Raw genomic sequence first — 16,671 nt, 5'->3', positions numbered from 1 at the left:
ACCCTTTATATCCCGGTTTCGTCACATGAGCGCACTGCTTTTTTTGCCCCAAAAAACATAAAACTTGAATATTTTCCAAAAAAAACATTTGAGGTAATATTCAATTGTTATTATAATTAGGCCTTTAGATGGACTAAAGATTGGCACCAACAGTCATTTCGATCGCCTTTTATTTATTTTTTTCAGGACCAGAAAATGGTCTCCAGACGGCAAATGCTCCTCCTCTAGGCCGAAAAAAGTGCATGTTCCCGGGGTAAGTCGCGACGATGACCGGGGCACGATGACCGGGGACTCCTTTTTCCAGCACACACGTTCGATACCACGTGACAAAAAATACATAATTTCCTGTTGACTAAAAAAAAAAAAGCACCCTCTCATGGTCCTAGGGACCGAAAATGGTCCCGCCAGATCAGCGGGCGAAGCCGCTGCTGCACGCCGGAAATGAGGCTTCGTTTCCCGCAGGTCTGTTACGGCAGCCCGCTGTTTTCCAGCCCGGGGTCAAATGTGGAGCAAGGGCGCCACCCGGTGGACAAATAAAAAATTACAACTCTAAGGCCAATAGACCAAAACGAGACGGAGACATAAGTAATCACCAGGACATTAACGGTAATAATTCTGCAGTGAAAAATAGCGTTTATAATGGAAGTCAATGGGACGAAAACGTCCACTAGGGCTCTAAGAGGATGTGTATTGTTAGCTTAGCCACTGAAGCTAATTTAATCTAAGTGCATGACCTCCCTCTAGGTCATCTGTTACCAGGCAAACTCCAGTGCAGCAGGCTGCTAAATGCACACAGGCAACATGTAGTAAATTATACTGTAAACATGTAGGCAACCTTTCAATAGCTGAACTTTGCTCCATTGATCGGCCAGACATCACGCTGCCCGTAGCTTCAAACCATTAATTAACTTAACCGAGCTTCAACCCTTTAATTATGCAATATGTGTGTAACATGATTACAGTTGCACCTGCAATGAAAGATTATGTGCTTATGCTAACACCTGAAATACAGACTTTAATATAACCTCACCAGTTTCAATAAATGTGTCAATGAAATGATAACAATGATAAATCATAAATGATGCAACAATAATAATAAGGATTATGAATAGTAACAGTAAAATAATATTTCATCTCGACAATGTCAACACTCGCTTCAAGGTGCTTTACATGGTGAGGTAGAGGGCTTACGTCCATCTTGCAAACCGCTTTTCAGAGATCTTTGCTCACTTCCAAAGAAATGAACAGTCTCTAAATTTTAAAGTAGTTTCCTTTAAATGGAGAGAGAATGTCAACCACAAATCCAGAAAAAGCGCATTATGTTAAAGTAATGATTTGCATGTTCATCCATCTTCATCCGCTTTATCCGAGGCCGGGTCGCGGGGGCAGCAGCCTAAGCAAAGAGGCCCAGACCTCCCTCTCCCCAGCCACCTCCTCCAAGGCGTTCCCAGGCCAGCCGAGAGATATAATCTCTCCAGCGTGTCCTGGGTCTGCCCCGGGGCCTCCTCCCGGTGGGACATGCCTGGAACACCTCACCCAGTAGGCGCCCAGGGGGCATCCTTGTCAGATGCCCGAACCACCTCAGCTGGCTCCTTTCGATGTGGAGCAGCAGCTGCTCTACTCTGAGCCCCTCCTGGATGGCCTAACTTCTCACCCTATCTCTAAGGGAGAGGCCAGCCACCCTTCGGAGGAAGCTCATTTCTGCCGCTTGTATCCGCGATCTCGTTCTTTCGGTCACTACCCACAGCTCGTGGCCATAGGTGGGGGTAGGGACGTAGATCGACCGGTAAATTGAGAGCTTCGCTTTTACACTCAGCTCCCTCTTCACCACGACGGACCGGTGCAGCGTCCGCATTACTGCAGCTGCAGCCCCAATCCGTCTGTCGATCTCCGGCTCCCTTCTCCCATCACTCGCGAACAAGACCCCGAGATACTTGAACTCCTCCACTTGGGGCAGGAACTCATGTTTGCATGTCATTGAGTGAAATAAGTATTTGGTCCTCCGGCAAAACAACACAAACAACACTAACAACTCTTATTGGCAAGCACAGGTTTGCACACATCTCAGGGGGGATTTTGTTCCACTCTACAGAAAATCTTAATCCTTTAGGTTTCTTGGCTGCTGCTTGGCAACTTCAATTCAGTTTTATTTATATAGCACCAAATCACAGCAACAGTTGCCTCAAGGTGCTTTATGTTGTAATGTAAAGACCCCACAGTGCTACAAAGAAAACCCCCAACAGACGAGCCCCTTCAAGCGAGCACATGACTTGAACTCAAAGCTTCCCTCTACAATTTTCTGCAGGACTGAGATCTGGAGAGTCTGGAGCCACTCCGTGACCTTAATGTGCTTCTTTGACCACTCGGAAATATTTTTATATCACTGCTAAGCTGGAAGAACCATTCAAGGCCCATCTTCAGTGTTCTGGCTAAGGGACCGTGGTTTTACGATACACAAGTCCCATCTCTTATCCCCTACAGGGCAACATGAAGTTGTCCTGTGTCCTTAACAGAGAAACAGTCTCAAAGTGTAATGTTTCCACCTCCATGCTTTACTGTGGAGGTGGTGTTTTTGGGATATACTCAGCATTTCTGTTCCTCCAAACACGATGATGCCAAAGAGGTCTGTTTGGTTTCATGTTCCCACAACACTTTCTCCTCTGAATCACATTGTCACGGTCCTGGGTCGTTTCACCCAGCGTTTTGTGTTTAGTATTATTCTTTTATGTTCTAGTTTATTCTGATGTTGGTATCCTGTGTCCTCCCCCGGTGCTCTGTTCGTGTCCCTGACTTTGTCCTGTTTTACTCTGAGGGTCTGTCTCTGTTGTGTCTAATCAGGTTCAGCTGTGTCCTCCTTCAGTGTGTCATTCCCCTCTCTCTCCCTGCATATTATGATTTCAGCTTTACTAGTTTTTTCCAGTTCAGGTTTATCTTAGTTCCTGTCCTCGCCACCTCCGTTGTATTATCTTTATCTGTATTATCGCCTCATGTAAATCAAAGCTCACCCCTCACGTCTATGTCAGTCCCTGCATTTCGGTCCTTTTTTTCACAACACCACACGACTGCTGCTGCAGCTGCGACACACGTTCACTGGTGAACGTAAGATGAGCCTGCGCACCTGCCTCCTCAACAAGCTCCTCTGGTGCAGTTAGTCTGATTCACCACATTTCTCATGATCGTCCTCACACGAGGCAAGATCTTGTAGAAAGCCCCAGACCGAGGCTGATTGATGGTCACTTAACATTTCTTCCATTTCTGAATAACTGCTCCATTATTATGTCAGTCATCTCACCTGCTCATCGAGCTTTTTTACTGATGGCATCGTAGCTCATTTCAGCCTCCTGCAGGTCTACGATCTTATCCCGACCTCCAGCTCTTTGGTCCTACCGACGGTGGAGGAGAGGTTGGAATGGCAGAAACTGACTGGACTGGTGCCTTATACACATATCAAGCTGAGATCGGGAATAGCTCTAAGTGATTGCTTGTAATGTGTGTGCAACACAGGCGCACAGACCTGGGGAGGAACAAATCCTTATTTCACTCAGTGACATGCAAAACAGTTCAGAACAAAGTCTTTTTTCTTGATGCTTGGCTGATATTCTGGCTCCATTCAAATAAAACTACAATAAAAAATTACACTGATCTCTTATAAAAGTTCATCTTGTAGTTGGTACGCTCTACATTGTGCTGCAGCCCATTTGCATTTGACAGGTTTTGGACTCGTACAACTGTCATTAACTCAATGAAAACACTACAATCCCATCAAGGGAATTTCCAACCTCCTGACAGGCTGAGGAGGAGGCTTCCCACAAACATTCACATGTACACAATGAGGAAAGAACGGCAACATTTGAAGAGTGACACAATCTTTTTCTTTTATTGTTGGATTTCGGCATGGTGAGGTGAACCAGAAGATACAAAAACCGTTTTTGATGACAGAGGGCTCAGCTGTTTATCTAAATGCTGAATGACTTCTGTTCTTCTCATTGGTTAAAACCACCTAATCAAAGCTAAGACATGATGCCAGAGTAAACCCAGCCACGAACGCTGTTTAATGCAGTTACAACGTCTGTGGATACCAAAACATATGCAATTAGGAAGCAAAGTATAAAACACGCACGCGCGCGCACACTACTCGAGTTTCAGTGGTGCAGTGCAGTGAAATCCATCAGTTTAATGTCTCTGCACGCCGTCCATGCAGAATCCACAACACGAGCCGTCACTTCTCCCCTCAGCAGACGCTGAATGCTGGGATTGAGCTGTGGGGTGAGGCTGTTTGTGGAGAGAGGTGTGTGTGGTTGCACGCCCCACACAGCCTGGAAGTGGTGTACGTGTGTGTGGTGTAAGGACACAGGGAGGTCTCGGGAGGGTTTACCTGGATGACATCACAGCCTCAGTGGAAGTTTCCCCGGTGTCTGTGCCGAGGACTTCGGTTCTGAGGCTTACACTGCAACAGCAGAGTTCCTGTTCATAATACTACTGAGGAATCAATGTTGAGTCCAGACATGGAAGCAACGGAGGCAAGTGTGCTGTTGCATGCCACATGCAAGCCGTTAACCCAGCCGGCGCCAACAGCAGCTGGAGAGCGCCAGCCTCTGGACGCTCAGTCGGACAGAGAGGGCGAGCGCAGCGACCTGCCGCTGGCCGGGCTGTTGCTGTAGGTGTGCGAGTTGTCCCGGTCTCGGTCCTTCTCCTTGTCCTTGCTCTCATGTTTGTGCTTGTGCTTGTGCTTGTGCTTATGCTTCTTCTTCTTCTTCTTATGCTCATGGTGATGGTGGTGGTGATGGTGGCCGTGGTCGCCTCCATGCTTAGAGGATGAGGAGGTGGTCTCTTTGGGGAAAGATGGCACGGGTGTGGCAGGCATGGACAGCAGAGCCTGTTCAACAGATGATGGCTCTTTACCTGAGATGAGAAAGACAAGTGTCAGATTTAAAGCTGGGGTGTGTCAAAGGCCTGTTCGTTGCCACGCTCTGATAGCTGGCTACCTTTCTTTGGTCAGGTAGAGCCACTCGTGCATCACTAGCAATACAGCGAAAAGCAGGTTTCTTTTAAAAACAGTGCAGTCAGGCAAACGTGATAACCACTACACCACAGAAACTGCTGTCGGTCTTACGTGCTGCACAATAATATTTAGTGTTTACTGTTATATTCACATAGATCATCGCGATGATGTTGTTTATTATGTTGCTCTTTTTTTGCTCGTTTTCTCTTTTTTCTTTCAGCTGATCCAGGTGATCGATATTTGTGTTTTTTTGTCTGTTTGTTTTGTTGGTTTTTGTTTTTTGCCCTTTATCACCGTCCCTCTTCCCCGCTCTTTTTCTTTCCCTCTTTCTTTCTCCCAGTCAAGTCTGTCCCGTGTGGAGCAAGTGAAAATAAGATAAACAATAAAAGGTGAATCAAACAGACCAATACAGCGAGGCTGGGATGGTCCATTTGGTAAAGTAAATCCGGCATCTTTCTTCGCCTTTAGACAATAATTCTGATGACAAAAGAGCCAAACGGGACAGACGGGAAAAAAGAAGAAGAAGAAAAACGTGCAGTCAGTGCTGTGTGCATAGCCCCAAATACACAACAGTGCTTTGACAGTTTTCCTACTGCCGCCATCTTTGGTAACTCGAGGCTGCTGTGGCTGCTTCAAAATCTGAGTTGAGTTACCAGTTTAAAATTCTGACTGGGAACCTGCAAATATTGACCTCATTTGTTACTCACTCCAAGTTTATTTGCAGAGCAAGTTTACTTTCTACAGAAACCCAAAAAGGTCAGGTTTCTGCAGGTTTCTATTCCCTGGCTGGACTCAACCCAAACCAGTGGCCCGAGCTCCCCTTTAGGTTCAGATTAAGGCTCTTCAGCCATCAGTGGATGTGTTTAATAATGCCCCAGATGTCCTGTCGAGGTGGCTCTTCTATGTTCTGCCATGTGTTTATGGAGCGGCTGTTTGGTTCCTCCAGTGTAGAGGGATGAACAGTGAAGGCTTCTACTGCTTGGGTTTGGATTTTGACCCAGGTATCATCCATGTAGCTGTACCAGTGGTTAGGCTCTGTCCCTTTGAAGAGCCCAGAGCTTCACTTTCCACTTCCTCCTTGTGAAGCTTGGCTACAATGGGTGATACTGGAGATCCTGTGGCACAGGCATGTTTTTATCTGGATTCAGCATAACGTTGCAGACCTTGTTGGAGAAGTTAGTGGAGTGTTTGATGTGATGGGGTGTGTTGCCCACAAGTGAAGCTAGGCTGGTGTTTGCAGAAAGTTGTAGGTGGCTGAGTTTATATTGCTAACGATGGCTCTGAGTGGAACTCCACAAGGGTTGAAATACCTGGTACTCTTCACCGTGTTAGAAATAACGAAGCCTCGTGGATGCGAGGGGAAACGTCTTCAAGACATTTAAGGAAGTCCAGTCACTCTTTCCAAGCGCCTTAGCCTCCTATTCACTTTGTGTTTATACACCACTGCATTTATAATCATTAGTTATTATTAATCGCCCTCACCCCCGACCAGCTGAGGTACTGGTGCGCCTCACTGAGCCTGGTTTTGCTGGTTTCTTCTTGTTGTCAAGTGCTTGCTTGTAGGATGTGACGTGAATGTAATGTCCTCTACAGTGGTGTGTGTGTGTGTTCCTGTCTAGCTATCTTTGTGAGGACCAAAATCTGCATTCTGCTATACTTGTGAGAACCAACAGTCACTTGTGAGGACACACAACCCGGGCCGCACAAGTTTGAAGCCTTTTTGAGGCTCAAAATGTGGTTTTAGTGTCAGCGTTACAATTAGGTTATGTTTAGGTTTAGGGTGAGGCATTCGGCAGTGTGTGTGTGTGTGTGTGTGTGTGTGTGTGTGTGTGTGTGTGTGTGTGTGTGTGTGTGTGTGTGTGTGTGTGTGTGTGTGTGTGTGTGTACCAGGTGTAGAAGGTCTCTCCAGCAGATTTAGGTGATGGTGAATGAAGGCCTGACTGTCATGAACAGTTTCCATGTCAATGTCTTCATCTTCCATAGTGTTGAACTACAACAGAGCAGAACTTATTTAGAGATAGTGAATCGTTCAGTTTCAATGAAAGCAGTTTTTATGGATCATAATGCTTTTGTGAGCCACTATAAAGAGGAGACGTTTCTTAACGTGTTATTCCAGATTTCAGTGGAACAGCCCATCGAGTATAAACTGCACAACAGTTTTGTTTAACAGACTTGACATGTTGGAAAGTTTTACTGTGAACAGAGACATTGTTAAGCAGTTTTGTTTTTCAGATTTGGTGGACAGCTTAACAGAGGTATAAAGCATCAGCAGTTGTCCAGCTGATCTGAAGTTACTACGGCTACAGTAGTGATGGCTTCTTGTTTAAATGTCCTGCATCACCACTATCACCTGCCGTCACCATCAAGAGACGTTTGTGTTTGGTGCAGATTATATTGTTCTTTTCTGTTTAGTGTTTTAAAAATATGGGTGATGAATTTTCCTTTAGTGTGTCATTAGCGTCTTACTCTGATCTTGTAGCGTGCTCCCCTTCCATCATCATCCTGCTGCTGCAGTACCTGTCCTGGCTCTGGAGGAGATCCCAGTGGGGTGTCAGCCTTCCTCTTCAGGCCCTGAGGGGGCTGGCCTACGCCACACACACCCAGTGAGACAGGATCTGGCTCGTCGTCCACCTGACAGACACAAAGAAAGAAATCAGAATGAGCAGCAGCTCCAGCTCTGACAGCAGGACAGGGCAGTAAAGTAGCTACAGCAATAGAATACACACTTTATTAGAGAACTGTTATAATTGCTATTAACATTTAAGCTAAATCAGCTCACCAAGTATCACAAATAGCAAATCCAGCTACACAAGGACTTGAAACTTGGTTGAAAATGAGCAGTTATGATTAGATTGAAGCATCTATGGGCCTCTGCCTGTGCATACATACCTAGCTCACATTACTGTTAGAGTCCACGTGTTTTTCAACACTGCCACTGTCCATCCAACAGTACGTGACTACAACAAGTACAGCTGAGTGGGAGCTAAGCAGTCCTACAATGCTACCACCTCAGGGCTTTAGTGCTAACTGCTTTGGCTGATGCTAGCTTGCACACAGAGGTTGAGCATTTGAAATGTGTCTCCAGTTCACTTTAGCCCTGCAGAGGCGATTTTGGAGTGTGAGGCTTTTATTTAAAAAGATTAACACCGTCTTAAAATGTAACATGTGCACGTTTCGCCATACTCGCTTTTCCAACGGTCATTTTAAGGTGTGGGGCCAACGTGTTGGTAGAAAAACTGGGGTTAAGGGCAGTGAAGAGGACCGAGTCCTAAAATTCCGGGCACTTCATGTTAAACAGAGTCATGACACACTTTACATGGTTTCAATCATATCTTTGAGAACCTGCAGACTTCTGAGTGTGCGCTGCAGTTAGCGTGTGTAATGGAGTGGTTCAATCAACCGCCGCAGAGATTTTGATCATGAACAAACAAGCAGAAGGCTGTTCTGTTTGGTGATTCTGGCTGACGCAGTGACGATGGGGTACAGCCAAATACTGCTGGCAGCATTATCCTGTAGTAGCCATAATTACACAGGGTCCAACCAAAAATAATACCGCTTTTATGAGGCAGCTTCTACGTGTGCGCCGTGTGAACGTTTCAGTGTGGCACACGTAAATCAAAAACGACTGAAGGAAAAGAAACGACCGCCGAGCAGTTAGTTGCTGACATCACCGCTGGAGTTAAAAACGAGTGAAACCCGACACGATAACTCATCACACCGTCGTAAGGCTGCTGGAGACACTTAAACCGCCAACATTTACTCCGCTCCAAGTTCAACTTAAGTTCTCAGGTTGGTCTTTGGACGCCTCGTCGTCTGTTTGGGAGCCATGCTTCAGAATATTCACTCACTCTCATCCTTAAGACACCAGTGTGCAGTGACCCGAGGTTTGTCACGCTGTGTGTTATCCTGCTGGAAACAGCTGTCAGAACATGGTACATAAAGACAGTGTGGGCATAAAGGATTTGGACATGGTCAGCAACAATACTCGAGTACGCTTGGGTGTTGAAACGATGCTCAGCTGGTACTACGGGAGAAGAAAGTGCCTGTACCGTGGTTATAAAGCAGGATGGATCCATGTTTTCTGATCCTACTATCTAACTGTCAAAGCAGAAACTCAAACCAAGCAACATTCCTCCAGTTCATCGGGGATCTGCTGTAGAGGATTACAGTCAGTGATCAAACGGTATGAGCGCTGAGCAACAGCTGCTTGGTTTAGGGGTCTGACAGAAAACTGTCCAGTCAGACACGTGGAAGTGGGAAGTTATTTATCGCCGTCTTTTATCAACCAGACCAAAAGTGATCGGTTTCATGTCGTTGTGGTGATGAGAGGATTATAAACTGCAGTTATTATGCTTGATAGAAATAGGTCTTCACAGCCTCCTGCCAACATGGAATAATAAACAAACTCTGAATAAGCAGCAACGAAGTCTTTAAATATGATCTGGAAAACACCGTATATGGACCAGTAAACTACTTTTCCTGAGATCCCTGAAAGTACAAGAACCCACAGTCCTCCTGCATGCTCACTGAGTGGGGGTAAAGGCAGCTTGTGGAGACGCCCTGGTGGCTCCAGCCTTCATGTCATACTGAGGATTTCGGCTAAAAACACAATCCAGTCTCAGTTTGCTGTTCTTAGCAGCCAGTGTGTCCTTTGCTGCTATCGCCCATCTGCTTCAAGCTGTGACGTGTTCTGTGTTCACAGACGACCAGGTTGGATATCTGCATTAACAAGCAGTTGAACCGATGTACATAATAAAGTGGGGAGTGAGGATCCAGCTTTCGAGGTCAAATACTTGATGGTTTTTACTTCCTGTTAGCTTCTTGGTAGCTGTGTAGCAGCTAGAATCCTGGGTTTGACTCCACTGGCCAGCCGAGGCCTTCCTGTGTGGAGTTTGCATGTTCTCTGGTTCCTGTGTGGGTTCTCACCAGACACTCCAGCTTCCGCCCACAGTCCAAAGACATGGATGCTAGGCTAACTGGTGACTTGACTGTGGTTGTCTGTCAGCCCTATGATAGGCTACAACCTGTCCAGAGTCTGCATCGCCTTTCGCACCATGACGGCGTGGACGGGTGGAGTTTTGCTTTTAAAAACAACAACATTGGCAATGAAGTGACTGCCCAACACTTACTGTTGCATAGCTCATGCCCACACCGTGGATGCCTATGCTGGCAGGCGTGTCCATAACAGCACCGACTCCCAGCTCAGGCTTGATGGTGGGATTAAGTACTGCTTTCTTCTCCTTCAGGTTGAGTACCAGGCCCAGTTCTGGCAGCGGAAGGCACGAGGGCCGAGTCAGACCAAACAACATGTAGTAGAGATTGACAGCATCGCAGCGCAGCCGCCAGTCATGGGACGTACCTGAGAAAGAAGAGGATATATTACATCTCCTGAGCCTGCTGTCGTACTCTCTAACACGGCAGCTTTGAGTGCAGTCGTTTGGAAATCTACAAGCATGTTACGTTTTTTTCAACGAGTACATGCCCGCATTTAATCCTGCATACTGCTCGACCACACGCTTTATTTGACATCCCCGGAGAGACAATCCCAACACTACTAAATACAGATAATAGGCTCTCAGTGACAGCAAGCCTGAATGTCTCATTATGTGAGTCATTTGAGTAGTTTGGATTTGGCATGAAGTAAACTCCAAATCTTGCTGAAGCCAGCAAACCAAAGGCCAGAGGCTGGCCTGTGGTTTTAGAAGATGATTGAAAAAACGACTAACAGCAGCAGAACGTCCTCTTAGTTTGTGTTCCCTGACCTTCAGTCAGTGAAACACCATCCTGTGTGAGTGTGCTGGTTTAACACACGGGGGGCTATGGAGAAAAAGGATTATAAAATGACCAACACGCTATCAGAACATGGTATTTAAGGTTACCACACGCCGGGCAGCTCGGGTTTCAACTGGCAGCCGCTCACACTAACCAGAACGGCAAACAGACATCGTCTGGAAACAATGATCATTAATATTTATGTCCATGCCTCAAACTTGTAAATCTATAAATTTAATAACATGTTGGAATAAAAGCCCAGAAGAACATGAAACTGTGAACATATACTTGTAATTGGCTTCTGACATGGAGTGTATTTTGTTTGGCAGACTAAACCTTTGGCTGAAAGACAGGACCCCCTGGAAGAGAAAGAAATAATGAAAACTGAGGACACAATAGAAAGCAGAGCTTTGGGTTTGTATATAAGCGCTGCACCAAGATGTAGACCATAACTAGTCAAAGGACCTACAGAAATCACATCCATGAAGACCTTTTAACTCTCACAGTTGCCAATATTGTTTGGTTTAAATTTGTACAGTTAGCTTCTTCTGAAGACATCAAAAGATGGCAGCTAGCACTAAAACACAGAAAAACAATGTTATTCATACAGCGCCCAATCACAGTCACCTCATGGTGTTCTATACTGTAAGGTCGACCCTACAATAATACATACAGAGAAAAACCCAACAATCATATGACCTCCTATGAGCAGCACTTTGGTGACAGTGGGAAGGAAAAACTCCCTTTTAACAGGAAGAAACCTCCGACAGAACCAGGCTCAGGGAGGGGCGGGGCCATCTGCTGCGACTGGCAGCTAACAACAACTACACAGCAAAGTCAGAAGGACAGCTAACTACACAAAGTCTAATGCAATCCAATGGAAGCAGGAAGCAGGATGGTAATGAGCGGCCACATGCTAATATGTTTGGAAGGGTTGCCAGGAGAAAACCTCTTGTCTCTAAAGACAACGTGGTGGCACAGAGCAAGTTTGCAAAGATAATTCTGGACAAACCTCTGATCATCATGCACAGCAGCATGTTTGGAGACCCTGAAGCTGATGATTTGCATCATCTTCAGCTTCCTCTCTGTATGACATTTGTGTCATCCCACTGGAAAATCCTATATTTTCTTTACTTAACTTCCTCTCACACTGAATACACTGAATATTTGTTTTAAATAAATCATTCATAATAAACAGAAAGATTTATCCATACTGAAACTGATGGTTTACTACAGCCACACTGAGTTGCATAGCCACACCGCTCTCGAGAGAACCTCATGAAACTCCGCCTATTCACTTATTCTCTCTGTAGTGGACACACAAATCACAAAAAAAGGTTGAACTGAAGGATTATTTTTCCCCCTCGGTTCTCAACAGGATGTCCGTGTGGCTGTATCATTCAGGGTGTCAGATCTGCAGACACCTGTGTGGAGCTAAAGGTGTGTAGAAGGAATTAAACCAAGGCTCAAGGTCATTCTGGAGCAGAGAATATGCATCTGCAGTTTAATGCCACTTTACTTTAGTGCTGATTCATGCAAACTGGCAAAAGCTGAAGGTTTTCTCATTTTCTGGAAACCAGCTGACTGAGAGACTCAAGTGTTGCATTACCAGTTTGAAAGCACAAAGACAGAACCAAGTCTTTTGCTGTGATCTGCTGTAGAGGATTACAGTCAGTATCCTGTATGAGAGCTGAGCAACAGCTGCTTGGTTTAGGAGTCTGACAGAAGTCTGTCCAGTCAGACACGTGGAAGTTATTTATCGCAGCTTCATGTTGTTGTGGTGATGAGATGATTATAAGCTGCAGTTATTATGCTTGATAGAAATAAGTCAGTTGATGGTTGCACTTCACAGCCTCCTGCCAACAATAATAAACAAACTCAATGAGAAGGCCTTCAAACATTTGGAAAACACTGTAAATGGACCAGTAAACGACTTTTCTGAAAGAACCCCGCGTCCTCCTGCATGCTCACTGAGGGGGTTAAAGGCAGCATGTGAAGGGGCCTTGGTGGGGCATGCTGAGAACAACACAATACAGAGAGTCTGGGTTTTGAAACCATTCAGAGAGCAGGTCTCCTCAGTGCAGATGTAACGACCAGAAGAGAAGTGGTAAAAGTCTGGTGCTTTTTAAGTTCTTCAGTCCAAATACAATAATTTCTTTCAACTTAAACTTCCAAGCCTCTGCTGGCCGTGGCTCCGTGTACAGAGAGGAAACTTTTTAGCTCAAGTGACTTTCCTGGAATTGTGTCCCAGAGAAATTAAAGACAGCATGCTGTGAAGAAAACATGTTCTTGGTTCTGGTACATACAGTGTATATTAGCTGTGGGCGCAGTTCTTGCAAGAACAACTGAGTGAGCATTAGCTGACCTCGCCATCAGTGTAATTTGCCCTGCCTGTGGTTCATGGGTAGAGCCCACATCGTGAGAGGAGAAGGAAAAGCTACGTTGTAATTTGTTCCCGAGGAACAAAAGCCGTACGGCAGCAGACCAAAACTTAAAGCTCATTAATCAGACACACTGCTGTGAACCTGAGGAGACAGCTGTGCAGCCACAGAGCGAGACTGACGGCAGTGTGAGGCTGTCACGAGACAGGATCGGGTCCTGTGTTCAGTCTGGAAGCTGTGTGCCTACTCCAGCAGCTATTGTGCTTTCTTTCTGTCACACATATACCGTTCCAGTAAAACAGGTTCACATTAAACATGTGTTCAAATAAGAGTTGTGCTTATGTGCAAGTGCTCCTTGTTAGTCTGCTCTAAAGTTTCATGCCATTTTTTCTGTGTGATGTCACAGAGTAGCTATTTATTTCTCCGTCATGGTGAGAATCAGGTTACGGACTTAAGGTTCTTCTCTGGTTCTCTCCGGTTAGACTAAATGAAACTCTCATCATGCTTGTCAGAGACCTGACTGCTGTTTCAAAGCTCTACAATGATTTTTAATGGCATCTGTTGCAGGTAATTGGTTTGTACCCATTGTTGGTATCTCTGACTCGGCACTTCACTGGTTTTCCTCCTGTTTATCTGAAGGACGTCCTCTGTTGGAGGAAGCGATTTCTCCTTTTACACATGGAGTTCCACAAGGCGTAATCCTGGTTGTTATTTTCTGTTTACATGCTTCCTTTAGCCGGTATCATTCTTTTTTTTGGCATTTCTTATTATTTCTATGCTGATGACATTCAGGTTTATGTGGCGTTTGAGTCACATGATGAGCTGGATAGGCTCTGAACTTTGACTCATATATAAAACTATACCAAGTTCCCATTTCTTTAATTTGAGGAATATTTCTAAATCGTGAGCTATATTCTCGTCCTCTGAGCTAGACAAAATTGTTCATCCATTTGTGTCATCGCACCTAGAGTGTATCAACGTGCAGATTTTACTTCTGATGCTTTACACTAGGGCTGGGTTTTGATGATCGATTTATCGATTAAAATCGATTCTCGCTTGGATAACGTGATATCGATTCATTAAAATCCTGATTTTTTTAATATGAATTTATTTTTCCTGAAACAGCAGAATCTCAGGTGAAACCTCACAAAATATCAACAACCACCAAACATTTAAGACAGTAAATGAGAGCAGGAGCACGGACTCTGCACAGAGACGTGAACACAAAGCTCGACCCGCCGACGGATCAGAATCAGTGAGCTGTGACTTTCTCACCGACGCCACGGACACGGTCGGGGCTGAAAGCTCGCTGACTCTGATGTGTCGGCGGGTCGAGCTTTATGTTCACGCCCTTTTTGCGCTGATTCAGAAGCTGTTAGTTTATCTCTCTCCAAACAACATTGATCCAAACTAAGCTTCACATAAACATCGTCATGGACTCACTCTGACTTTTGCTGTTTTGCTTCCACCAGGATAAAATTCGCTTGCTTGTTACGCACAAGTCTACGTTGTTTACAGGCTGTCGGCCGCTGTTTTTTCCTTTTACTAAGAAAACCTAATTTCTGCCGTTCAATACTGAACAAATGTAAACTTTTTAAAATTATACAAAATGCAAAACGCCGTGTCTCTAATCAAACCGCTGTAACGTCAGAGGTGATGTTCATTGTTGATTAATGGTTTTCTTTCGTTTTTGATCTACTGCAGAATACTTTTATAAAATCCCAGAACAGGAAAATCTCCTTCATGTGTTTCTGTTTTATCTTCAGCTGCTTTGACACAAAGGCCTCTGCTGTGATGCTCACACCTTTGATAAAGTCTGGAAAGTGTCAGCTTCCTTTTTATAGATACAAAAAGATGTAAATGTGCTGATCTGAGTTATAATATTTCTGACTGTCTGAGGCAAAATTTCCCAGATTCAAATCGAATTGATTCTAGAAATCAGTGACGATACCCAGCCCTACTTTACACGTCTTCATCCAGGCAGCAGAGAAAAGAGGAGTCTGTACAATCACAGTTTCAAGATGACCACTGTAGAGTGTGTTACAATTCAGTGTATGAAAAAGTGTGTAGTATTGTACTATTGTTCTACTGAGGAACCGTGTCGGACAATGATGGACAGAGAAGTGTTTTAGCTGAGCTTCTTCTTGTCAGAGCAAAGAGAGACACTATAATGTCATCACTTTACATTTGATTACGGGTGGGCAATAGAAACGATATAAATTTGGCCAACGATAGAGATTTTGACTATATCGCTCTATCGCTGTGTTGGTGTTGGCCAGAGGGGCCGATGGCGCGAAATGGCAGCCTCGCCTCTGTCAGTCTGTCCCAGGGCAGCTGTGGCTACAACCGTAGCTGCCTCCACCAGTGTGTGAGAGTGAGAGTGAATGAATAGTGGAATTGTAAAGCGCTTTGGGTGCCTTGAAAAGCGCTATATAAATCCAATCCATTATTATTATTATTATTATTATCGCGTATGTTGATGATGTCATCAAGCTGCGCCTGTTTTGGTCGAAAGCATCGCAGCGGCTACAACCATTATCATCTGCAAATTATGGCGGGCGACAGTCACAGCAAAGAGATGAAGCACTTTTGAAATATGGGGAAAGCCAAAACCTGCGCTTCCTCCACTTCCGTAACATTGATTCATTAATGCTGAATTCTCTCACAGCTGCTCTGTTCCCATGTTGTTGCAGTATATTAATAACTAACCTCGTATTGTGGATGAATGATCTCAGTTGTTCTCCTGACTGAAGTTTGGCCCGTGTACAGCATCCTGCTATGCGACTGCATTTGTCCCTGACCACCAGAATCACTCACGTTAACTTTTATTGAGTGGAAGAAAAGTTGGCATTCATCCTCCAGCTAATGTTATGCTAACATAGCTGTTAGCTAGCAATCACGTAGCACAACATTATATAGCAGGTAGTCCAACTTCAGTAACCTGCAAACGCCACTGCTGTTTAGTTTTCTGTCTTCATTTATGTTGGAAGTGGTAGCAGAGCTGTACGTTTGAATTAGTTTCAAAAATCTCTCAGAACATGGTATGAAATGTTTAGGTGGAAACTAGCGAGCTAACTTCCTGTTAACTTCTAACTCCGTTAAATTTAATAAATTCTGTTTTCATGGATGTAAAACTTAATTATTACACCTGGTAAAGCAGCAACACTGATGATTTAATTAAAGATGAAAGAATTTAGACCGTTTTTAACTCTCAATGTTCCTTTGACTTTGGGACCTGAAGCTGACGGAGTTTTGGACCCAGATTACTCCGCGAAGCTCCTCACTACGGCAGCGTAATGCTCTGACGAGCCATCAAGCAGTGCGGCTTACCAAAGTTGTACTAAAACATTTTTTAACAGATTTCTGCCCAAATCGGTTCGAGGTCAGTAAGCACAACCAGAATTCATACATAAGGCACACTCTCAATTTTTGAGAAAATTAAAGGATTTTAAGTCTTTATAGTGTGGAAAATACGTTATACAGAAGAAAAGAATATATCGCGATATATATCGTTAC

General features: G+C 44.7%; 1 protein-coding gene and 1 long non-coding RNA gene across 2 annotated transcripts in view; one reads left to right on the top strand and one right to left on the bottom strand.

The window, feature by feature from the left end:
* Positions 1 to 16,671, top strand: part of LOC145431714 (uncharacterized) — a 196,955-nt gene that overhangs the window by 4,892 nt on the left and 175,392 nt on the right. The window lies entirely within an intron of this gene.
* Positions 3,850 to 16,671, bottom strand: part of taf2 (TAF2 RNA polymerase II, TATA box binding protein (TBP)-associated factor) — a 34,803-nt gene continuing 21,981 nt past the window's right edge. Inside the window, exons 24-27 of the mRNA XM_026183901.2 lie at positions 10,132 to 10,361; positions 7,469 to 7,633; positions 6,890 to 6,992; positions 3,850 to 4,902 (exon numbers count right to left, since the gene is read on the bottom strand). Of these exons, the coding sequence (XP_026039686.1) occupies positions 4,604 to 4,902; positions 6,890 to 6,992; positions 7,469 to 7,633; positions 10,132 to 10,361 (797 nt within the window). The 3' untranslated portion in view covers positions 3,850 to 4,603. The remainder of the gene's footprint in view (positions 4,903 to 6,889; positions 6,993 to 7,468; positions 7,634 to 10,131; positions 10,362 to 16,671) is intronic.

Source organism: Astatotilapia calliptera, chromosome 11, assembly GCF_964374335.1.
Source record: "Astatotilapia calliptera chromosome 11, fAstCal68.1, whole genome shotgun sequence".
Taxonomy (NCBI): Eukaryota; Metazoa; Chordata; class Actinopteri; order Cichliformes; family Cichlidae; genus Astatotilapia; species Astatotilapia calliptera.
This window is presented reverse-complemented; position numbering and strand designations above follow the sequence as displayed.